The following is a 24926-nucleotide window of genomic DNA, read 5'->3' on the forward strand; positions in this document are numbered from 1 at the left end:
GGCACAAGATTCAATAGGTACTTTGGCATGGAGGTTGGATAAATATGTGAAAACATTTTCAGGGTGGCGGGAGATGATTCAGGTGTGTCCCGCTTGCCCCCAACCCCTTTGCTGCTTCGCTCGCCAGTCTTCCGCCACCCCCCTTGCTCATCAATATACACAATCTGAACTCTTTAATAAACAAAACTTGTACTGTAAATATATAAAGTTTTAAACAAATTGTGCTGTCTGCATTGCAGTGAGTTTTCCTTGAAGCTGACCGAGCTGTCTGCTACGGCACTGCCACTACATGTGTGCTGACTATGCCCCCTGAATTTGCAGTGGCAGCCAGTGCAACCAATTAGATAGTTCTATCAAAGAGCTGGCATGGGTGCGATGGACCAAATGGCCTCCTTCTGTGTTCGGTTGTCTCCCCATATGTAGTCAAACAACACAGGTCAGCTGTTCAGCCTATTCATGCCCCGTTTATTGATACTAGTGAATCGGAATTTCTGCCGGGTGTTTCACCTTACCTCCCGTCAATCTTTAACAGGAGATTGTCGGGGGCGCCAAAGGGATGGCATAACTCGGTTTATTTCCTGACATTCCCTTCAGGTCTTCTGCCGAATGTTTAGCAGGTGTTCGGGAAAACTCACTATGGAAATGTTACCTCAAATGATTTGAGTTGAAAATCTCTTCCAGTTTAAAAAAGAGGCAAACAAATTAACAAGAAAAAACAATGGGCGGGATTCTCCCATTTGGCGGCAGAGTGTCAACGCCGTCGGAAACGCCATTGCGTTTCACGACAGCGTGAACGGGCCGCTGGGAGTACCGATTCTGGCCCCTACAGGGAGCCAGCACGGCGCTGGAGTGGTTCACGCCGCTCCAACCTCCCATCCCGGCGCGATCTGTGCGCCGCGGGATGCGCAGTGGCGCCGGCGCCAACCCACGCATGCGCGGTGGCCTCCCTCAACGTGCCGGCCACGACGCAACATGGCACGGGCGTTCAGGGGCCGGCATGGAAGAAAATAGGCCCGGGGAGCAAGAGGCCGGCCTGCCGATCGGTGGGCCCCGATCGGGGGCCAGGCCCCATCGGAGGCCCCCTCCGGATCGGAGCCCCCCCCCCCCACAGGCTGCCCTCGACCCTGCGCGCAGAGTTCCCGCCAGGTGTGGAGGGCGCCGGCACGATTCTGCCTTTTTAAAGCGGCCCATCGGCGTAGAGCGGCCTGCGACCGGCGCTGCGGCAAACACGCCGGCGCCAATGGCGTCAGTTCTCCGCTCTGCGGAGAATCGCGTGCTGGCGGCGTGGCCCAGTTGCGGGGATTCTCCGGCCCGGCCCCGGGCTGGGAGAATCCCGCCCAATAGACCTGAGGATTGTGTACAGTTTAAAATTCAGCATAGGAGGGCCAAGGGATTGATTAAGAAGGGAGAAGTACAATATGAAAGTAAGCTAGCGGGGAACATAAAAACTAACTGAAGGTTTCTACGGGCGCGATCTAACGGAAAGGTTTGTAAGTGTCATTTCAGGTGGGTTTGGCTGGGAATGTCTCCCTGGCTCTGTTGGTCAGTTCAAGTTTTAGTAAGGACCTGAAGGAAATTAGTATTAGTAGAGAAATGGCTTTGGGGAAATTAATGGGATTGAAGGCTGATAAACCTCCAGTGGCCCTAGAAATGGTAGATCCATTGGTGGTCATTTTCCAAAATGTTTTGGACTCTGGAATTGTTCCGACAGATTGGAGGGTAACTAATTTTTGTAAGGGCCACGAAGAATCCAGCACGAATTTTAAGGATACAAAGTAATAACATTTATTTACTATAACATATATACATAACAGTAGCAGTAACTTCCCTTGCTACATACTACTTCCTGCTGGTTCCTGAACTGGCCAGCTTTATTTATACTAGGACTTAACTAGTGGTTTCTCCGCCCCCCTCATTGGGGAAGCTCATACTCCCACAGGATTGTGGGATAGTCATTAGTCCCCAGCCAATGGTAAGTAGGCAGCTTATAACATCCCTCCCCCCCCCAAAGTCCAAGGAATCCACCGAAGACCCTGGCGAAGGAGGGCGTCGGACTCGTTTGCGGACACCATTTGCACGCGGCGCTGGATCAGGCGGCGTGTAACGAGACGGAGACCGGCGCTTCCGTGATGAACGGCGCGACGGTTGTACATCCACGGCCCGTGGACCCGAGGATTCCCCCTCTGATGCATCCTGTGTCTCCATCTCGGAGTCAGAGTCTGCTGCCTCCGTCATGTCAGCGTCTCTATCTCCATTCGGTTCCGTAACGACCTGCGCAGGCTTCGAGTGAGGCACCAGTGGAAGATTGTGAGGACTACCTTCCCTTGTCTCTGGTCTCTGCGGCTGTTGAAATGAGCTCCGGGGGCGGGGACTCTTTTGAAGGGATAGTCTTCTGGACCGAACATGGTCTACATGTTTTCGCTGGAGACGACCCTGGGCTTGCACTTGGTAAGATATAGGGCCCGTTTGGCGAAAGATTACACCAGGAACCCATTGGGCACCACCAGCAAAATTCCGAACGAACACTGGGTCACCGGGCGCAAACTGCCGAATCGGCCGATGCCGAGAAAATCCCTGTCCCTGCCGTTCTTGTGTGCGGCGTACTTTTGCGCCAATGTCCGGGAAAACCATACTAAGGCGGGTGCGAAGTCTCCGGCCCATTAGGAGTTCTGCGGGAGCTACCCCAGTCACCGCATGGGGGGTGGTCCTATACGGAAACAAAAAGCGAGCCAGTCTCGTGTCCATTGATCCGGAAGACTGCTTCTTTAGGCCTCTTTTGAATGTCTGCACTGCGCGCTCTGCCAACCCATTTGAAGCCGGGTGGTAAGGGGCAGTGCGGATATGGCGGATGCCGTTCATCTTCGTGAACCTCGCAAACTCCTCACTCGTGAATGGAGTGCCGTTATCCGTGACCAGCACCTTGGGGAGGCCATGCGTACTAAACGATAAACGCATCTTTTCAATTGTTGCACAGGACGTTGTCCCCTGCATCTTATGCACCTCTAGCCATTTGGACTGGGCGTCAGTTAGTAGAAGGAACATGGATCCTTGAAAAGGGCCTGTGAAATCTGCATGCAAGCGTGCCCAAGGCTGCCCTGGCCATTCCCAGTGATGTAGGGGCGCGGCCGGCGGAAGCATCTGATGCTCCTGGCAAATGGAGCAGTTTTGGGCCACCTTCTCAATGTCGGTGTCAAGGCCTGGCCACCAGACCGGGCCAACATTTTCATTTTGGTCACGCCTGGATGCCCATTGTGCAAGTCTGTTCGTATCAGCTCCTGGCCTTTTTCCGGGACAATCACACGCATCCCCCACAAGAGGATGCCGTCTTCCACGCTGAATTCTGACAGCTTGGAGGAAAATGCCCGCAACTCGCCTGGGAGCTGTCAATGCTGCCCACCATAGAGGACTATGTGCCGAACCTTTGACAGGACTGGCTCCGTCTGGGTCCACTCACGGATCTGTGATGTCGTGACAGGCAAGGTGTCCATAAAATTTAGGGTTGCAACCACCTCACCGGTCATGGGGGTCGACATGGGGCCGGTCGATAAAGGCAATCGGCTCAGTGCGTCGGCATTTGCTATCTGCGTACCTGGTTTGTGCTCCAGAGAATACTCGTATGCAGCAAGCAACAAAGCCCAGCGCTGGATCCGTGCGGAAGCAATGGGCAGTATTGGCTTATCCTCTCTGAAAAGTCCCAGCAGGGGCTTATGATCAGTCACGATAGTGAAATGGCGGCCGTACACGTACTGGTGGAAGCGTTTCACCGCAAAAACCACTGCCAGGCCCTCCTTCTCGATCTGCGCGTACTTTTTATTCCGCTGCAGTCAATGTGCAGGAGGCGAAAGCTATCGGTCGCTCGGCCCCGTTCTCCATCTTGTGGGACAGGACGGCCCCAATACCATACGGGGATGCATCACATGTGACGAGCAAAGGCTTTCCAGGATCATAGTGGGTTAGTAACCCAGACAACGACAATTGTTGCTTTACCCGCCGGAAAGCGGTTTCTTGCGGCTGACCCCAAACCCAGGTGTGATTTTTCTTTAGCAGAAGGTGCAAAGGGGCCAGCGTAGTTGCCAGATTGGGGAGGAACTTCCCGTAATAGTTTACGAGACCGAGAAAAGTACGAAGATGCGAAGTGTCAGTCGGGGCGGGGGCATGTTGAATTGCACGCACCTTCTCTGCGACGGGGTGCAGACCTTCGCGGTCCACCCGATAACCTAGGTAGACTACTTCCTTTGCCTGAAATACGCACTTTGTGCGACGTAAACGGACTCCAGCTTCCGAAAGGCGTCTAAGGACAGCCTCCAGATTTTCCAAATGTTCCTGCTCCGACGTCCCTGTAATCAAAACGTCATCTAGGTAGCCAGCCACACGTGGTAAACCTCTCAAAATGCCCTCCATAACACGTTGAAAAATTGCGCAGGCAGAGGATACTCCAAAGGGCAACCGTGTATATTCATACAGGCCCCGGTGTGTATTAATTGTTACATATGGTTGGGAGGCAGGGTCCAGCTCCAACTGTAGGTAGGCGTGACTCATATCTGATTTTGTGAACGAGAGTCCACCTGCAAGTTTCGCGTAGAGATCCTCTATGCGAGGCATTGGATATTGGTCGAGTCGGGAAACCGTATTCACTGTAAGTTTATAGTTGCCACACAAGTGAACTGTGGCATCTGGCTTCATTACGGGTACAATTGGTGCTGCCCAGTCAGCAAAACGGACGGGCCTGATAATACCCAAACTCTCCAAACGAGTGAGCTCCCCTTCTACCTTCTCGAGCAAGGCGTAAGGCACTGGGCGCGCCCGGAAATAGTGCGGCGTGGCTCCTGGTTCAACTTGGATGCGGGCTACGGCCCCTTTTATTTTCCCCAAACCAGGCTGGAATACCTCTGGGTATCGTCCTAGCACCTCAGTCAACCCTTCAGAAACTGTTTGGAGGATGTGCTGCCATTGCAACCGCAAATGGCGCAACCAATCCCGACCCAACAGGCTGGGCCTATGGCCGCGCACCACGATAAGTGGGAAACGCCCCTCCTGGCGTCCATAGACAACAGGGGTCATTGTAGTTCCTGCAATGTCCAGTGGTTCCCCCGTGTAGGTGGCCAACCTGGCCTGTGAGTCGGTTAATGTAAGGGTCTGTATACCCTGCTTGATGCGGTCGAATGTCCTCTGGGCGATCACAGAGACCGCTGCGCCAGTATCCAACTCCATCTCAAGCGGGTGGCCATTGACCCGTACTGTCACCTTAATGGGGGCCACACGGGGAGCTGCCACATAATGCAGCTGCAGACAGTCGTCCTCCGTCTCCACGTCCTCAGGAGGAGTCGCCGCAGGTTCATCCACATGGAAGGTACGGCCTCTGGGCTGGTCCCAGTTACGGCCCCTGGGCTGGTCCCAGTTACGGTCGGAGCGACGGCGCCTCTGGCGCCCCCAGGACCGCCGTCCGCGACGGGGTCAGCGCCTACAAGTCTGACACGGACATGGCTCCTCATCCATTGGCTCTGGAGAAGGCTCCCTTCGGGGAGGAATGTCCGACGGCCACTGGCGTCAGTCCGGACGTTGCCTCGCCCAAGGTACCGCAGGAGTGCGGGGGGACGTTTTCGGACGGAAAGGGTTGCGCCCCAAGGCATGCACTTCCATTCCCTGTAGCTCCTGTACTCCTCGCTCTACGCTCTCTCGGGACAATACTATTTGAATGGCCTGTTGAAAAGTCAATGTTGGCTCTGCTAACAACTTTCCCTGGGTGGCCGCATTGTTAATACCGCAAACCAAACGGTCACGTAACATTTCTGACAAGGTCTCACCATAGTCACAGTACTCCGCAATCCTGCGTAGCCTGGATAGAAAATCGGCAAGGGATTCTCCAGGGGTCCTCTCAGCGGTATTAAACCGGTAACGCTGGACTATCGTGGACGGGGTTGGGTTAAAATGTTGCCCCACTATATTCACAAGTTCATCAAATGTTTTGGTGTCCGGCGAGCTGGGTATGTAAGGCTCCTAATCATCCCAAACGTATGCGGGCCGCAAGCGGTGAGCAATATGACCACCTGGCGCTCGTTTTTGGTGATATTGTTTGCCCGGAAATAGTAACGCATCCGTTGTGTGTACTGGTTCCAGCTTTCCAGCGCAGCATCAAAAACATCCAATCGTCCGTACAGAGGCATGTATCCAACAAAAATCCAGGAAGGTGGCTTCAGCAGTGTAGACAGCTATTCACTTTAACCTTCGTCGCCAGTTTTGTAAGGGCCACGAAGAATCCAGCACGAGTTTTAAGGATACAAAGTAATAACATTTATTTACTATAACATATATACATAACAGTAGCAGTAACTTCCCTTGCTACATACTCCTTCCTGCTGGTTCCTGAACTGGCCAGCTTTATTTATACTAGGAGTTTACTAGTGGTTTCTCCACCCCCCTCATTGGGGAAGATCATACTCCCACAGGATTGTGGGATAGTCATTAGTCCCCAGCCAATGGTAAGTAGGCAGGTTATAACACTAATATAACCTCATTATTTAAAATGGTAGAGAAAAAACAGGGAACTATACACCGGTAAGCCTAATGTCAGTAGGAGGGAAGTTGCTACAGTCCATTGTCAGGGATTTCATAGCACATCATTTGGAAAGCAGTGGTGTAATGAGACAAAGTCAGCATGGATTTCTGAAAGGGAAATCATGCTTGACAAATCTACTGGAATTATCTGAAGATATAACTAGGAGAGTTGTACAGGGAGAACCAGTGGATGTGGTTTATTTAGACTGTCAGAAGGCTTTCAACAAGGTGTCTCATATCAGATTACTATGTAAAGGTAAAGCACATGGGAATGCTGGTCGTGGTTTAAGATGGATAGAAAGCTGATTATCAGATGGGAAGCAAAAGGTTGGAATAAATGGGTATTTTTCCAATTGGTAGACATTGACTAGTGGGGTACCGCAGGGATCTGTGCTAGGACCCCAACTGTTCACATATATTAATGATTTGGACAAGGAAACTAAAGGTATTTTCTCCAGATTTGCAGATGATACAAAGTTGTGTGGGAGGGCGAGCTCTTGAGGAGAATGCAGACATGCTTCAGCGGGATTTGGACAGGTTGAGTGAGTGGGCATATGCATAGCAGATGCAGTATAATGTGGATAAATGTGAGGTTATCGGATTCGCAAAAATAGAAAGACAGATTATTATTTGAATGGGTGTAAATTAGGAGAGGTGGATACTCAGCGAGACCTTGGTGTCCTCGTGCATCAGACGCTGAAAGTAAGCGCGCAGGTACAGCAGGGAGTAAAGAAGGCAAATGGTATGTTGGCCTTCATAGCGAGAAGATTTAAGAACAGAAATAGGAATGTTTTACTACAATTGTATCGGGCATTGATGAGGCCTCACCTGGAGTACTGTGTGCAGTTTTGGTGTCCTTATCTGAGGAAGGGTGTTCTTGCTGTGGAGGGAGTACAGCAAAGGTTTACCAGGCTGATTCCTGCGATGGTGGGACTGTCATATGAGGAGAGAGTAAATCAGTTAGGGGAATTACAGTCATTGGAGTTTAGGAGAGTGAGAGGGGATCTCATACAAACTTATAAGATTCTAACAGGATTAGACAGGGTAGATTCAGAAAGAATGTTCCCAATGGTGGGGAAATCCAGAACTGGGGGTCATAGTTTTAGGATAAGGGGTAAACCTTTTAGGACTGGGGTGAGGAGAAATTTCTTCACCCAGAGAGTGGTGAATCTGTGGAATTTACTATCACAGAAAGTAGTTGAGGCCAAAATGTTGTGTAATCTCAAGAAGCAGTTAGATATAGCTCTGGGGGCTAAAGGGATCAAGGGATATGGGGGGAAGGTGGGATCAGGGTATTGAGCTTAATGATCAGCCATGATCATAATGAATGGCGGAGCAGGCTCGAAGGGCCGAATGGCATTATCCTGCTTCTACTTTCTATGTATGTTTTTATATATGGTTGGGTCCTGGTTGGTTCTGGTTTGATTAGGTTTTGGCTAGGTTCGGTCCTGGTTAAGTTGGTCCTGGTTAGGTTAGGTTCTGGTTAGGTTAGGTTCTGGTTAGATTAGGTTTTGGCTCGGTTAGGTCCTGGTTAGGTTGGTCCTGGTTAGGTTAGGTTCTGGTTAGGTTAGGTTCTGGTTAGATTAGGTCCTGGTTAGGTTCTGGTTAGACTAGGTTAGGTTAGATTCTGGTTAGGTAATCTGGAATGACTCCTCCACCAATGTAACTCAAGTACCATGACTGAATGCTTTCACCAATGAAGTTGTACAAAATGCTAGAGAATGCGATGTCTTCAGTGAGCGCCCAGTGTCATCACTGAGGTGCTTTCTATTAATATAGACACACCTAAAATCCTACAAATGAGGTGAAACATTAATTCTGTCTGCAAGGAGACAAACAGTAGTTTCAAAGTTTGACCTGTGCAGCAATCCCTCTTTATGTCAACAGCTTTGCATTTGACCAGGAATAATTCAAACTGTTTAAATTCCCTTCAATGGACTGAGACTTAAACAATTAAAGATATGCAATCTTGTGTTTTGTAAGTAAGCTGCCTAGTTGCTTGGCAAGCGTTGTGTGTAGATTGTGGGGCTTTGTATTGCTTTGGGAGTGCTTGTCTGTGGGAGGAGAAGAGGAATTGACTTAATGTCCTGAACTCCTTTCTGAGTGAGAAGGTTGTATTCAGAGACTCGAGCAGTTAATCGAGGCTGCACTCTCACTGGGCTGCACTCTCACTGCACTATCGAGGAACAAAGAACACTACAGCACAGGAACAGACCCTTCGGCCCTCATAGCCTGCACCGATCACATGTCCTATCTAGACCAACCGCCTGTATCCTTTTAGACCCGTCCGTTCATGTATCTGTCTAGATAAATCTTAACGGTCGCTAACGTATCTGCCTCAACTACCTCACTAGGCAGTGCATTCCAAGCCACCACCACCCTCTGAATAAAAAACTTCCCCCGCACATCTCCACTGAACCTTTCCCCCTCACCTTGAACTTGTGCCCCCTTGTAATTGTCATTTCCACCCTGGCAAAAACCCCGAACTGTTCCCTCTATCGATACCCCTAATAATTTTATAAACGTCTATCAGGTTGTCCGTCCGCCTCTGTCTCTCTAGGGAGAACAATCCCAGTTTATTCAATCTCTCCTCATATCTAATACCCTCCATACCAGGCAACATCCTGGTAAACCTTTTCTGTACTCTTTCCAAAGCCTCCACGTCCTTCTGGTAGTGCAGTGACCAGAACTGGACACAGTATTCCAAATGTGGTCTAACCAACGTTCTATATAACTAACATGACTTGCGAACTTTTATACTCGATGCCCTGTCCGATGAAGGCAAACATGCCATATGCTTTCTTTACCACCATTTCTACCTGTGCTGCCACTTTTAAGGATCTGTGGACCTGCACGCCCTGATCTCTCTGTGTCTCTAAGCTCCTGATGGTTCAGCCATTTATTTCATAGCTCCCACCTGAATTGGATCTACCAAAATGCATCACCTCACATTTGTCCAGGTTAAATTCCATCTGCCATTTCTCCGCCCAATTTTGCAGCCTATCTATATCCTGTTGTATAGTTGCTACTTCGTTACCAATGTGTCCTCCAGGTCAGAGGCTAAGCCAAATGGCTGTCTTGTCAATTCAGTTAGCCGCTTGAGATCCCACAACACTATTCATTGTAGAGTTGGGTGTTCTGCCTTCCATCACTTCCTCCCTCAATGCCAAATTGCTGCCGATACCATCTCTCTGCCTTTCTGTCCAAACCTGGACTAGTCTTTGGTGTCATATTTGACCCCAAGATGGAACTTTGATCCCATCACCAAAACGACCTACTTTCACCTCTGTTACATCGCCAAGCTCCACCCCTGCCTCAGCCCATCGGCTGCCAAAGCCCTTGCCCATGCCCATGTCACCTCTTCATTGCATGTAATCTTGAGCTTGCCCAAACCTCTGTTACCTGTCTCCTGTCTCTCACCCAGGACCGATTCACCCATCACCCCCTGTGCCGGCTCCCAGTCAGGCAACATCATGATTTTAAAATTTTCACCCTTGTTTTCAAATGCCTCCATGGCCTTGCCCCTCGCCACCCTCCGAGATCACTGCACGCCTCTAACCTGGCCACTTGAACATCCCCGATTTTAATCGCTCCACCATTGGAGATAGTGCCTTCAGCTGCCTGGGCCCAAAGCTCTGGAATGTCCTCTGTGAATCTCTCCACCCTTCTCTCACTTTCTTTAAGATGCTATTTAAAGGCTGAGAGGCTGGTAATTCTGTGGCGGGTAACTCACCCCCCTGACTCCCCAAAGCCTGTCCACCACCCACAAGGCTGAAGTCAGGAGTGTGATGGGATATTCCCCACTGGCCTGAGTGAGTGAAGCTTCAACAACCTCAACACCACCCAGGACAAAGCAGCCCCGCTGGATCGGCGTCCCGTCCACCCACTGTGCTTCAAGGAGTTCCTGTGCTTCAAGAGGCAGTAGATCTCAAACCAGCCTCTTTGGTGAGCAAAGAAAATGGCAACAACCACAGAGACAAACGTTCCTGGGATCCTCACCTGTCAGAATATGAGTGCAATTAACCTTTTTTTTTAAAAAGCACACACGCCAAGGACATCTCCGAGCCTGAATTTTCAATTCCCGTGTATCTTTTCTCTCAGATCTACAGAGCCTGGAGAAGCTGCTGCGAGACGCTGTGGTCAATGGGCAACCTCGAACCCACAGGCCCTGGAAGAAAATCCTCATTCTCGTGGAGGGAATTTACAGGTATGGCTCAGCCGGCCTCACTTGTCCCTATCTCTGTCGCCTCTTCCAACCCTCTAATCCCTCTAATTCTAGCCTCTGGTGCCATACTTTACCTCAATCACCCCAACTCTGGAATTCCCTCTCTAAACCTCATTGCCCCTCTCTCTCCTTTTTAAGAGGCTCCTATCTCTTTGGCCAGGCCTTTGATCACCTGCCCTAATAGCTCCGTATGTGGCTTGGTGTCAAAAATAAATAATTTGATAAAGGGCAGCGTGGTGGCACAGTGATCAGCACTGCTGCCTCACAGCACCAGTGGTCCCAGGTTCGATTCTGACCTTGGGTGACTATGTGGAGTTTGCACATTCTCCCGTGTCTGAATGGGTTTTCACCGGGTGCTCCGTTTCCCTCTCACAGTCCAAAGATGTACCGGTTAGGTAGTTTGGCCATGTTAAATTGCCCCTTAGGGTGGGGTCACTGGAATAGGTCAGGGGATTGGGCCTAGATAGGGTAGAATTTTGAAGATCAGTGCAGACTCGATGGGCTGAATGGCCTCCTTCAGTACTGTAGGGATTCTATGATCCTACGAAGGGCCAAGCAGCATTAAAAAATGCTACATAAATGCGATCTGTGGTTCAGCATGCCTACTGGAGTATTGCTGCACTGTTGGTTCTCTGTCCTTTAGACCCAGGCATGTTGCTTGCTCGGAACCACGTGTAGTGTGCTGCATTCAAACCATCTCTCTTACAACAAAATTGCAGATGTGTCTCCAGTTACATATATGATTTTTCAGTTTAAAAAAAATTTTGCAAGCAAGGACCAGTAGGGTATTTGTTTCCAGGTGTCACAGCATGTTAAAGAGGCAGCTCTCACTGACAGTATCTTCATAGAGACAGGGAGCCACTCGCCGTGCCTGGTTAATGGTGGAACATTTAGCAGAAGCCTAAAGTGTTACATTACGAATCTAATACTGAGCCACAAAGACAAGGGAGACCACTGCTTCAATCCCCAACGTCTCTGTTGAGTCGACTCACCGGATGAGATTATGTTGACAGTGCCAGAGAATCCCTGTGGCGCAGAAGGAGGCCATTTGGTCCATCGGGTCTGCACTGACCCTCCGAAAGAGCACCCCACCCAGGTCGACCCCCCGCCCTATCCCTGAAGCCCCAGTTGGCCTTCATACCTTTGGACACTAAGGGTTAATAAGCATGGCCAATCCACCTAACCTGCACATCTTTGGACTGTGGGAGGAAACCGGAGCACCCGGAAACCAGGTCACGACCCGCAAGTGCCAAGACAGCTTGGCACTTGTGAGGATGGAGATTCGGAAGCTTCCGTACTGGGGTCGGCCCCTTCGAAAGGCAACATCCTGTGCTCAACAACCCTCCCCCTCCTCAACTCCCAATTTTCACTCGAGGATTGCAGCAATTGTCAAGCATTACAAGCATTAAAAAGGGGTGACAGTGGGAAAAGGTTTGGGAATCCCTGGCTTAGGCCAGGGCAAATCTGGTTAAAACGGGGCGTTTGGTATCTGAAGACCACAGCCCCATTGTACTGCCCCAGAGCTGAGCTTCACCAAACCGTGTGTGAAAACCCTGTAAAACACACCTTGTTGATAACTGTATCATAGACTGTAGAAGGTGGCCATTCAGCGCACATCACCTGTGCTACCTCCTTGACTAAAAGCTCACCAGATATTGTCAGCGGCTTCACCACCCCGCTCTTTCCCAAAGTCAAGCTTACACATTCCAATAATTTTGCTTAGTTGTTGCGTAAATATGCTGTTCAAAACATAGCAAATCAGAGGTTTATAAATTTACTGCACCTGGCTATGGAACACAAAATAATAGTGTTCTGTATGTTTTTCTCAGTGTGTTATGTTGCTGTGTGTTATTTTGGTTCCAGCATGGAGGGCTCGATGGTCCGTCTCCCGGACATTGTAGCTTTGAAGAAAAAGTATAAAGCCTACCTGTACCTGGATGAAGCTCACAGTATTGGGGCGGTGGGACCTACCGGCCGGGGTGTGGTGGAATACTTCTCCGTTGACCCTGTGGATGTTGATGTGTTGATGGGCACTTTTACTAAAAGCTTCGGGGCAACTGGAGGCTACATTGCTGGCAAGAAGGTAGTGTTTAAAAGTGTGCTCTCTCTCTCTCTCTCCCTTCGCCTCGTTCCCCCCTCTCTCTCTCTCTCTCTCTCTCCACCCTCCGGTCTCTCTCGGACAGGAGGCAGAGGATGATGGTTGAAGCTTGTTTTTAAAAAATATATTTAGAGTACCCAATTCATTTTTTCCAATTAAGGGGTAATGTAGTGTGGCCAATCCACCTACCTTGCACATCTTTGGGTTATGGGGGCAAAACCCACGCAAACACGGGGAGAATGTGTGAACTCCACACGGACAGTGACCCAGAGCCGGGATCGATGCCCATGCAGCGACCAGGGGTGTGATCGAGAGGTGCTTTGGGCTGCTAAAGATGTGCTTCAGGTGCCTGGACCGCTCTGGAGGGGCTCTCCAGTACCCGTCGGGGAGTGTCGGCCACATCGTTGTGGGCTGCTGCGTCCTGCACAACATAGCCCAGCAGACGGGTGATGTTCTGCAGGCAGAGGAGGGGGAGGGGGAGGAGCAACACGACGAAGGGCAGGCCTCCCCAGATAAGGAGGATGGGGGCAATGTACGGGACAGACGGGCTGAACATGGACGGGAGGCTGCCCACCGTCACCGGCAGGGCCAGCGGGCACGGGACGGGTTGATAGCTGCCCGGTTCACAGACCAGGGGGGAGGTGGGAATCGCCAAGTATGGGCACAGACAGCACAGTACGGCACCAACCCACCACCCTCACCCCGCCCACGATCAGCCATCCTCACCCCGCCCACCACCCTCACCCCGCCCACCACCCTCACCCCGCCCACCACCCTCACCCCGCCCACCACCCTCACCCCGCCCACCACCCTCACCCCGCCCACCACCCTCACCCCGCCCACCACTCTCACCCCGCCCACCACCCTCATCCCGCCCACCACCCTCATCCCGCCCACCACCCTCACCCCACCCACCACCCTCACCCGCCCACCACCCTCACCCGCCCACCACCCTCACCCGCCCACCACCTTCACCCTCCCACCACCCTCACCCCACCCACCACCCACCACCCTCATCCCGCCCACCACCCTCACCCCACCCACCACCCTCACCCGCCCACCACCCTCACCCGCCCACCACCCTCACCCCACCCACCACCGCATCACCCACATGCACACCAGCCCTCCATTGCACATCCACCTGCGGCACACGGGCAGGGCTCACACGGTCGCCAGTGGAGGCGGGTCTATTGCAGGCCATGGAGGATGATGACAACCCGCTCTGCGATGAGCTCCGGGCTCTACATCGTTAGACAATGTCTGACTCATGGCCACAGTAACTCCCTCCATCTGGGTGGTCCTTGCATGCGGCCTGGACACTGCAGCGCACGGTCCCATAGTCTGCCGGGGGCAGGGTGACGAGGGCGACCCAGAGAGGGAGGGGGGGGGTGCACACTCACCTGAGGCCGACGTTCTATCACCCCTCACACACACACTGCACCCACCCCCGCACACATCGGAGAGAGCACACAGGCAGATTCTGTAGGTGTGAAAGTGATTTTAATAATAAACCGTTCATAAACGTGTCCTAGCTCCTATAACTAATCTGTGCCCTGCACCCGTGCCAACTTACTCAGTGACTAATTTTCTGGCCTTACGGGCCCTATGACTACGCCTAGGTGGTTCCCCAGACGGTACGCCACCCATGCGGTTTCGGCCTGGGTGGCACGCAGGACCGGCACCGCTCCCTGCTCCTGCACGCGGGTGGTCTCCTCCACCTTCGTCTGCAGCTGCTGCAAGCCGGCCGTCTGCCCCTGCGATCGTCCCTGGGTCCGTGACTGCATCGGGTCTATCGGTGGGTGTGGGACCTCCAGGAACCCGGGACCCATCTGGGTGGCAGATGGTTGCTGGGGCTGGGCTGCCCTCCGACCGCCCGGCCCCTCGGCAGCTCCTGCCTCCACTTGCTGTACCGGGACGGCTGCGTTGTGCGCACCAGTTAGTGTACCAGATGCCTCATCGCTAAAGTGCCCAACCGAGGTGAGAGTCTCTGCGATGGTGGAGGGTGTAGGAGACAGCAGTGGCGTAATGTCGAGGTCCTCATCCGACCCGAAGTCCGGGGTCCCCTGGAGTGGTGTTTCCTGTCTGTCCGTCCCCTGTGTGTGGGTGTCCTGTGTGTCAGTGCCTTGGGTCTACTGGGACGGGGGTCTGTTGCTGTGGCTGCCCTCCCCGTCGCTGGGTGTGGCCCTCCGGCGTCGCCGCACTGGCACTGGATGGGGGCGGCGTACACCTGACGCTCCGGGTCTCTCCCTGGCTGGTGGGCGCCCTGGCACGTCCTGGGGGCGGTTGGCATCCGCAGGGCAGGGTGGGTCGACGTTTTGTCCTGCAATATACAAAACAGCATGCATGGTTAGACACACAGATGGGGAAGGGGGGAAGGGGGGATGGGCGAAGGGGGCAGGCAGTGGGGGGTCTCACTTGGTGCTGCACCCCCGACCTCTGCATCCGCAACCTCCCGGTCCTCGGGACCGCCTGCAAGGTCCAGGGCCTTCTCTTCATGAACGGTGAGGGGGCACAATTCAGGTGGACCCCCTCCGGTCCTGTCACACCCATGGGTGGGTGCAGCCATGTCGGTTGCAGCTAGGGCTGTGCCACCCATCCTGTAGGGGTGGGGTGAGGGTTACTCACCCTGGCTGCCCTGACTAGGTCATTGACCTTCTTGTGGCACTGGCTGCCTGTCCTGGCTATCACGGCCACAGCGCTGACGGCCTCTGCCACCTCCCTCCACAGGCGCCGGCTGAGGTGCGACCCTGCGGCCGTGCCCGGGGTACAGAACCCCTGCCCTCTGCTCCACTGCGTCCAGGAGCGCCTCGATGTCCCCCTCCTGGAACCTCGGCGGCGGGCGGCCATTTTGCGTCTTTTGTGCTGCGACGCCGCGCGGCGTCAATGACGCACCTGTAACGGATGATGCCGTCGTGATTGAGGTCACGCCGCTGCTAGCCCCTTCCGGGCCGGAGGTTTTCCGACGTTCCGGGTGGCCTGACGCCGGAGTGGTCCGCGCCGTTCTTGCCGCCGGCGTCGGGCCATCCCACCGATTGCGGGAGAATCCCGGCCCCTTGTATTCCTTTCCCTGTCAGCTCTTTATTCAGCTTCCCCTTGAAAGGATCTACCATTTGCCTCAGCTAAGCCCCGTGATAGTGAGTTCCAGTCTGTCGCTGTTGCAAGCTTGGTTGGTGTTCACTGAGAGCTCTGGGAGCTTGTATGATTGGATGCAAACCGTTTGTTGGTAACCTGTAACTATATACATCTTCTGACTCTGTCTCCACGACAGCTTCTGTTAGACTCTACTACACACAGCCTCCCTAACAGCAAGGTGGCTGTACCTACACCTCAGGGACTGTAACGGAACAAGAAGGCAACTCACCACCACCTTCTCAAGGGGCAGTTAGGGTGGGGCAATGAACTCTGACCTAACCAGCGACGCCCACATCCCATAAATGAATTATAAATATGTGACTCTCTACAGTCATCCCCTTGGGCAGTAGCGCTCCTCGGTTCCCACATTAACCCTTACTAACCCGAGCACCCTGACACCACAGTGATCACACCCTGGGAAACTTCTCCTGAATCCCCGCCCCCCCCCCCCCGCCCCTGTTGACTGTCTTGTATTGATGACCCCTGGTCCTGGACTGGTGTTGCTGGAAGATATTGAGGGGGGGTGCGGTTTCATGGAGGCTAGTGAGAATCATCCAGAGGACCTTGACTTTGCCGTAGGTTCTTGGGGGACTCCTGCATCGCTCAGCGACCCACCTTCAATCTGGGGTCCGGTCGGAACTGAACCTGGGGAAGGATTGAATACAAGTGATCGCAGAGCGTTTGTTTTACAAGCACTCCCTGTGTTGACTAAACACTTTGACATAATTTTGATGCAGACTGTATCATTATGTCGCAGAAACTTTACACTGAACAAACACAGTTCGCAAACTATCCCGTGGCCCCGGCTTTGTCCTGATGTAAATAAAGCTTCCCCTCCACACAGAAAGGCCAGTGTCTCCTGAAGGACACCAGCCCATTGCAAATATTTCCCATTTGAAACATGCAACCTGGTATTGCTGCAGGCGCTCAAACAACGCTGCGACCAACAGCTCTTTGCACTTTTTTGCCAGGGAAGGAGTAAAATTGCTCAGTTAAATGGGATTGAAAATGAATTCAAGGCTGCAGTACCGTTGGCTGTCTGCTGCAGGTGCTGTTGAGAGCAGCCTGCTCCACGACATTGTGAGCGGCAGCGTCCCTTAGAGGAATGCAGTGGTACTGCAGGATCTGCGAAAGTGGGATCTATCTGCCCTCTGGTGGCCACATCGCTCTAACTTGACCATCTTCTAACACATTTGTGTAAGAGATAGGGAGCAGACCACCAGGCTCCTCACGCCCGCCCCACTTACAAAATAGGAGGACAGGGGAGGGGTTACCTCATTACAGGAAGGCTGTGACCACACTAGAGAGGGAGCAGAAGAGATTTCTGAGGATGTTACCAGGACTGGAGAATTCTAGCGATGAGGAAAACTTGGGTAGGCCGAGGTTGTTCTCCTTGGGACAGAGGGAATGTAAATGAGATTTATATAGTTACGACGAGCCTGGATCACTCGGGGAGCGCGGGTTGCTGTGGCAACAAGCATGTTGTAGTGTGGAGCTGTGGACTGTAATGGTAGAGGCTCCGACTCTTTCAATCACATTGCTGGCCACGAATCTCTCCCACTCTTGCCGAAGACAATTAGTGTGTGATGGTAGGATTTACAACTTGATACTCAAAGGGTTGAACAGGTGAATACCCATTTACTGAATTAGGTAGCGGAAGACATTGTGATGGTCACAACTGTTTTAGTGTGATACTGTATTTCAGATACTGTATTTCAGCACACTCTCCCCTTCTGGATCCAGTACCTGTCCAGAAGCAACTCCCCGGGAAAGACCCCAGCTGTAAAGTACAAGCCTCAATGAGCATCGCCTGCTTTCTCAACTCACTCTGAAGCTAGTCTTGGCTTACTTTTAAAGGCATTTCTAACATTGTCACTCACACCTTGAATCATTTCTTGGGGTGGGACTTGAACCCTGGGTTTTCAGCTCAGAGGCAGGCACACTACCACTGCGCCATAGAGAATGTGGATAGGGAGGAAGTAAAGAAGAGATGATACGTGGCTCAGTGACACAATCGCCCATGTGCATTGAATTTTGTAAAGAAAGACTTGCATTTATATATCACCTTTCCCGACCATTGGATGTCTCAAGGATCCCTACAGCCAATGAACCACTATTACTGAGATATTTCCTTTAGCAAAGAGACCATTAGCCAGGAGATATGGAATTAAAGTAATTGGTTGTAGGTTCAGAGGGGAGTCGAGGGGAAATTTCCTCTCTCCCCCCAGATGCAGCTAGAGGTCTGGAACTCACTGCTTGAAAGAATGGGTGAGGCAGAAACCCTCATCAATTTGAAATAAATACTTGGATATGCACTCGAAGTGCTGTGACCCACAGAGAGTGAGTGGGGTTAGGCTGATTAACTCTATTTCAGCACAGACTGCTCTGTATTCCAAATCTCATTGCAGTGAGGTAGTGTTGAGCAGAGATTCTATAATCACCCTGCCGGGGGCGTGACACTCAAATGGAGACTCTTCATTAACCACATCTTGCAAACCACCTTTAATCTCAGAGTCTGAGATCAAACATATCTTACATCCAGTTTAAGTGGCACTCAGATCATTTTCATACTGCCCTATCCTGTACTGAGGCTTGTTAGCCAGGTACACGGTGCAGGGGGATATGTAAAGTTAGGCTGATTTCGCGAAGTTGGCTATACAGCTGGTTCGTGATGCTGCAGAGTGAGACCAACAGTGTGGGTTCAATTCCTTTACCGGCTGAGGTTATTCATGAAGACCTCCACCTTCTCAATTTGCCCCTCGCCTGAGGTGTGGTGATCCTCAGGTTAAATCACCACCAGTCAGCTCTCCCCCTCAAAGGAGAAAGCAGCCTATGGTCATCTGGAATAATGGCCACTTTACAGTAAATGGTGCAGCACAAACTGATGACATTCGGCCTATTATGGTGATACTGGCTCTTTGTTAGAGCAATCCAATTAATAATAATCTTTATTGTCACAAGTAGGCTTACATTAACACTGCAATGAAGTTACTGTGAAAAGCCCCGAGTCGCCTCATTCCGGCGCCTGTTCGGGTACACAGAGAGAGAATTCAGAATGTCCAAATGACCTAACAGCACGTCTTTCGGGACTTGAGAGGAAACCGGAGCACCCGGAGGGAACCCACACAGAGACGAGGAGAACGTGCAGACTCCACACAGACGGTGACCCAAGCCGGGAATCGAACCTGGGACCCTGGCGCTGTGAAGCAACAGTGCTAACCACTGTGCTACCGTGTTGCCCAATAACCCCACTCTCCTGCTCTTTCCCTGTAGTCCTGCAGATTTTTCCCCATCGCATGTCAGCCCTGCCTCAGTTGGTAGAATGCTCACCTGTGAAACACAGGGTTCCAATCCCGCTCCAAGGTTTGAGTACAAACATCATTGCAGCACTGAGTGAGCCTTGCACTGTCGGCGATGCTTTGTTTTGGATGCTCTGTGCCAGCTCGGGTGGATGTAAAAAATCCCGCGGCTACTATTTTGAAGAAGAGCCAGAGGAGTTATCCCCAGTGTCCTGGCCAATGTTTATTCCTCAATCAACATCAACCAAAAAAACAGATTATCTCGGGCAGGATTTTTGGAACCAGCCCACCTTTGGCCGGTGGCGGGTCAATGAGTTATCCCCATGGTTCGCACCAGGAGGTTCCCGCTGGTGGGAACGGTCAGACAATATCTGCCCTTGTTCATTTTCACATTGATTTGTGTGAGAGTTTGCCGCGTACAAATGCTGCCACATTTCCTACATTACAACAGTAACTATTCGTCAGCAACAGTACTTCATTGGCTGTGAAGCTTTTGAAGATGTCCAGTGGTTGTAAAAGGTGCTACATAAATGCAAGTCTGCTTTTTAAGTATTTATCCATGTGGGTTTGTGTAGAATCTTTACATTACGATGCTGCCTCGGTGCATCTGTGGAGGTACCTTTACGGGCATAGTTTTCCGGAAAAAGACAAAGAGTTAGGTTCTGATTGAAAACCGGCGTTGTTCTCCCCAGAGAAGGCGACAGGTTTTCTCTCCACATCTTCTGCCACTTTGTCAGAAAAATGTTGGGGGGGGGGGGTTTGTTCCATCATTCCTGAGGGCCGGTGCCTAAGGACGTCGGCAAGCCCGTCTCCACCGAGATCAAAGGGCACCCCAGTGTTAAATTGAAGTTAAAGACACCCCCTCCCCCATCAGCACCGGAAGGAAGCATTAGACCCTCCACCCCCCCTCCCCACCAATGCAGGTCCCCATACATAATGGGACGCCCCCAGTGGAACTCCTGGAGGCCCTACCACTGATGGGGCCAGATTGGCTATGCCAGGCTGCCCCCAGCCATGTCCCTCACCACCCAGGGATTATACCCACCTTGGATTATACCCACCTTGGAGCCCCCACCGAGGTCATCACGACTGGTTTCCGTTTCTGGGGGCAACATAACAGCATAAAGCCATTTTTGAATATATTCAGATGTGTGGTAATCAGGCTCGTGCCCTCGCCGGGCGTGAACCTGATTCACCTCAGCGGGCGGGGTCCGCGAACGTTCTGGGTTCTCGTCAGCGCAAATCCCCTTACGGTCCTCTCGTGAGTGTTTGCGGTCATAACGGAATTCGCGTTCGTGGCAAACAGGTCCGGGAAATCACCTTGAATCTCAAGCACTTGGATGAGAAATAGATTTTTTGAAAACTACAACTTTCTTAAAGATGGGACATTTGGCTGTAGGAGGGCGATAATGTTGTGGATAGTATTTATTTCTGGTAATGCTGTTGGTTTGGACGTGTTATGCCTAGGATGTTAGCGATTGAACAGTGAACGGCTCAGTGCCATTGCATCCTAGCAAACCTGCCAGCCACTTACTCTAAAGCATTTGACTCTTTTACAGGAACTTGTGGATTATTTACGAGGGTATTCACACAGTGCTGTGTATGCTGCCTCAATGCCTCCACCAATAGCAGAACAGATTATTAGGTCACTAAAGTGCATCATGGGTCTCGATGGAACAACAATAGGTGAGAAAGGGATAGAATTGATTTTTTAATGTAATATTTCTTCATGTTCTTCTACATCCTAGTTGTACCGTCTCAGGTTGCCCTCCTGGCTTTCGTTGGCCATTCTGATGAAAATTTGCAATGCTTAGAAAGTTGCAAAAATATTTTCTAATCCTTCATCATGTAGTCGGCATGGATCGGTTTACTGCAGCTGAAGTTCGGTGGGTCCCACTCTTGCCTCTTGAGTCAGAAGGTTGTGGGTTCAACTCCCACTCCAGGACTTGTGCACAAAACTGACAGCTGACACTCCAATGCAGGACTGAGGGAGAGCTGCACTGTCAGAGGAGTCACCTTTCAGGTGATCTGTTTACTGCAGCTGTACAAGGCATTGGAGAGACCACATCAGGAACAAGAACAGGTTTACCTGGAAAGATCCAGCAGGTCTGGCGGCATCTGTAAGGAGAGAGAAACAGTTAACATTTCAAGCCCTTTGGTTCTTCGTCAAAACTGAAGGATTTGTCAGATTTTAAAGTAGCTGGGAGAGATTGCAACAAAAAGAGTAGCAACTTTTGAGAGCAAAAGACAGGTGGCCTGGTGTGGGAGGGGGAGGTTTGCACTGAGGCAATACATGTGTGGAATATTTAAAAAAGGGGGGGGATTTTAAGATGGAGGAGCAAGGTCACACTCTAAAGCTGCCGAACTTAACATCGAGTCCCGAGGGCTGCAACATGCCCAGTGGAAAAATGAGATGCTGCTCCTCCAGCTTGCGTTGGGCTTCACTGGAGCACTGCAGCAGGCCAAGGACGGACACGTGGGCATGAGAGCAAGGTGATGAGTTAGCCACTTTGGAATGCTGTGTACAGGTTCGGTCTCCTTATTCGTAAAAGTATGTTATTGCACCAGACGCAATTCAGAGAAGGTTCGCTTTCCTGATTACTGGGATGAGGGGCTTATCTTATGAAGAAAACTTGAACAGGTTGGAGCTGTACCCAATGGAGTTTAGACGAATGAGAAAAGATCTTATTGAAACATGTAAGATACTGAGGGGATTTTAAGGGGTAGATACCAGGAGGATGTTTCATTCGTGAGGGAGATTAGAATTAGGGGACAGAGTTTAAAAATAAGGGCTCTCCCTTATAAGATGAAGATGGGGAGAATTTTCTCTCAGAGGGTCATTAGTCTGTGGAAATCTCTTTGCCAGAGAGCAGTGGGGGCTGGATCATTGAATAGATTCAAGGCTGAGACAGATTTTTGATTGACAAGGGCTATGGGGGGTAGACAGGAAAGTGGAGCTGAGACCACAGCCAGGTCAGCCATGGGCTTACTGAATGGGACAGTAGGTTTGAAGGGACGAATGGCCAACTCCTGCTCCTCAGTCCTGTGTTCCTAAACTGAGGCATGTAAAGGATCCATGGCATTCTTCCTAAGAGCAGTGTGCTGGTCGACATCTATCCCATCACGTCTGGTTTAACTGGTCACTATCGCATCGCTGTTTGTGGGAGCTTGCTGTGCTTAAAATTGGCTGCCATGTTTCCTACATTAGAACAGCGACTACACTTCAGAAATACTGCATTGTCTGTAAAGCCCTTTGGGGGCGCCAGTGGTCGTGAAAGGTGCTATATAAATGCACTTCGGAAATGGAATTGCACGGGGTAGATTGTATCACTGTGGTGCCGATGCTTTCTCCTTTACATTCATCTCCACAGGTATCGAGCGAGTGCGGCAGTTAGGATCGAACGCCCGTTACTTCAGACAACGCTTGCGAGAGTTGGGTTTCATTACCTACGGAAATGATGATTCCCCCGTCGTACCTTTGCTGTTATACATGCCAGGAAAAGTAGGGTAGGTTTCTCTGTCCTTTTTTTGTTTTATTTTTGTGATAAAGCCAGGGGAGTACAACGAGCTTCTGAAAAGTCCTTTATTTCAGCAACAGCATCATACATACACAGGGCCCGGTTCCCTTTCACCGGGTCCTCTCTCCTTTTAGCTGGCTCTACAGCTGCCTGCCTTTTATGCTAGTGCTGTGTTAACTCCGTCCAATTGAATACAGGGAACAATCATCCCCTGTGCAGGTTATTACATCCCTCCCCCCCCCCCCCCCCAAAGCCCGAAACCCCTCACAAGGACGGTCATTTAGGAGGAGTGGATAGGAGAGGACCAAACTGGGGCAAACCCCACAGTGACCAGACAACAAACCTAAAAAAAATTAGTTCGGATAAGGCTCCACCGGACGGGGAAGCAGGACGGGCAGGCGTGTATTCCACCAAGCATTACGTCCGGCCCAACACCCTCACCAGTCACACAGGGGGCAAAGCTGCCAACAGCCGAACCCGGGGACGGCGCGCGCCACAGCATCGGACCCATCAACCCGAGGCCCAATCGGCGTGGCATGTCTTCCAGCCACAGAGGGAACAGGGGGGGGGGGGGGGGGAACATCACCTCAACGTCCCGCAACTCCCAAACGCCCCTTAATTTTCAATATTGGGCACTCTAAATTCTACCCCAAAAAAAACACCTACCAAAATGCCCAGGGAGCTGTCGCCCCGACATTCTTACAGTACACAGGCAAATAAACACACAGCGCAAATAAAAACAGCAGGGTTCCGTGCCAGCTGCCACAGGACCAGAAGTCACATATGGAATGTCCAGTCAACTCCACACCAGAGTCTCCAGGCACAAAACCTGCAGTCGTACAATAACGGTCAGGTCACAGGCAAAACATCACTGTTGCAAATCCCACAGTCCAAGCTTCCAAACACAACGCTGCACTCACGACCAGAATGACGTTCCAAAACGGCGGCGGCAACTCGAGAACGGATTCGCCGGTGGACCGCTCTGCCAGCATCAGGAAACAACAGCAGACAGAGATGGACGAAACGCTACGCGACCCACACCAGAATGATACCGCATCTGGTACTGCCGGACACATCAGACTCCAGATCACTCCCAGCGGACACACTTCACAATCCGGCAGCAAAAAAAAAAAACTCGACCCGGCTCTCGCCTTCCATAACATTAGAGGCTCTAAAAAAAATAAAACCCACAGACACAAACTCGGTACCGTAGTCCACTCTTTTAAAAAAAAAATTTCCAGGAGGTAGCTCAGTCGAACAAGCAGCACGCCAACAGTTCCAATTCATCATCGTCGCCAATGTGATAAAGCCAGGGGAGTCCAACGAGCTTCTGAAAAGTCCTTTATTTCAGCAACAGCATCATACATACACAGGGCCCGGTTCCCTTTCACCGGGTCCTCATTCCTTTTAGCTGGCTCTACAGCTGCCTGCCTTTTATGCTAGTGCTAGGTTAGCTCAGTCCAATTGAACACAGAGAACAATCATCCCCAGGTGGATGAGTCCTGCGCAGGTTATTACAATTTTTGACCTCCCATCTGCTGTGAAACATGTGGAAGACATTTTTGTCTCCTACGTTAAAATATAAATCTAGATTGGAGCGCAATGCCTGCCCTGCTCTTGCCCTGTGCTGCCCGTGTCCTAACTCTCACCAGGGGCGAAATTCTCCGGAAACGGCACGATGTCCGCCGACTGGCGCCCAAAACGGCGCAAATCAGTCGGGCATCGCGCCGCCCCAAAGGTGCGGAATGCTCCGCATCTTTGGGGGCCGAGCCCCAACCTTAAGGGGCTAGGTCGGCGCCGGACGAATTTCCGCCCCGCCAGCTGGCGGAAAAGGCCTTTGGTGCCCCGCCAGCTGGCGCGGAAATGACATGTCCGGGCGGCGCATGCGTGGGAGCGTCAGCGGCAATTGACGGTATTCCCGCGCATGCGCAGTGGAGGGCGTCTCTTCTGCCTCCGCCATAGTGGAGACCGTGGCAGAGGCGGAAGGGAAAGAGTGCCCCCACGGCACAGGCCCGCCCGCGGATCGGTGGGCCCCGATCGCGGGCCAGGCCACCGTGGGGGCACCCCCCGGGGCCAGATCGCCCCACGCGCCCCCCAGG

General features: G+C 51.7%; 1 protein-coding gene across 1 annotated transcript in view; it reads left to right on the plus strand.

Annotated features, from left to right (window-relative positions):
• sptlc3 (serine palmitoyltransferase, long chain base subunit 3) overlaps positions 1 to 24926 on the plus strand; it is a 140493-nt gene that overhangs the window by 107169 nt on the left and 8398 nt on the right. Inside the window, exons 10-13 of the mRNA XM_072504676.1 lie at positions 10657 to 10762; positions 12644 to 12863; positions 20869 to 20995; positions 22681 to 22816. Coding sequence (XP_072360777.1) covers positions 10657 to 10762; positions 12644 to 12863; positions 20869 to 20995; positions 22681 to 22816 — 589 coding nt within the window. The remainder of the gene's footprint in view (positions 1 to 10656; positions 10763 to 12643; positions 12864 to 20868; positions 20996 to 22680; positions 22817 to 24926) is intronic.

This window comes from Scyliorhinus torazame, chromosome 1, assembly GCF_047496885.1.
Source record: "Scyliorhinus torazame isolate Kashiwa2021f chromosome 1, sScyTor2.1, whole genome shotgun sequence".
Taxonomy (NCBI): Eukaryota; Metazoa; Chordata; class Chondrichthyes; order Carcharhiniformes; family Scyliorhinidae; genus Scyliorhinus; species Scyliorhinus torazame.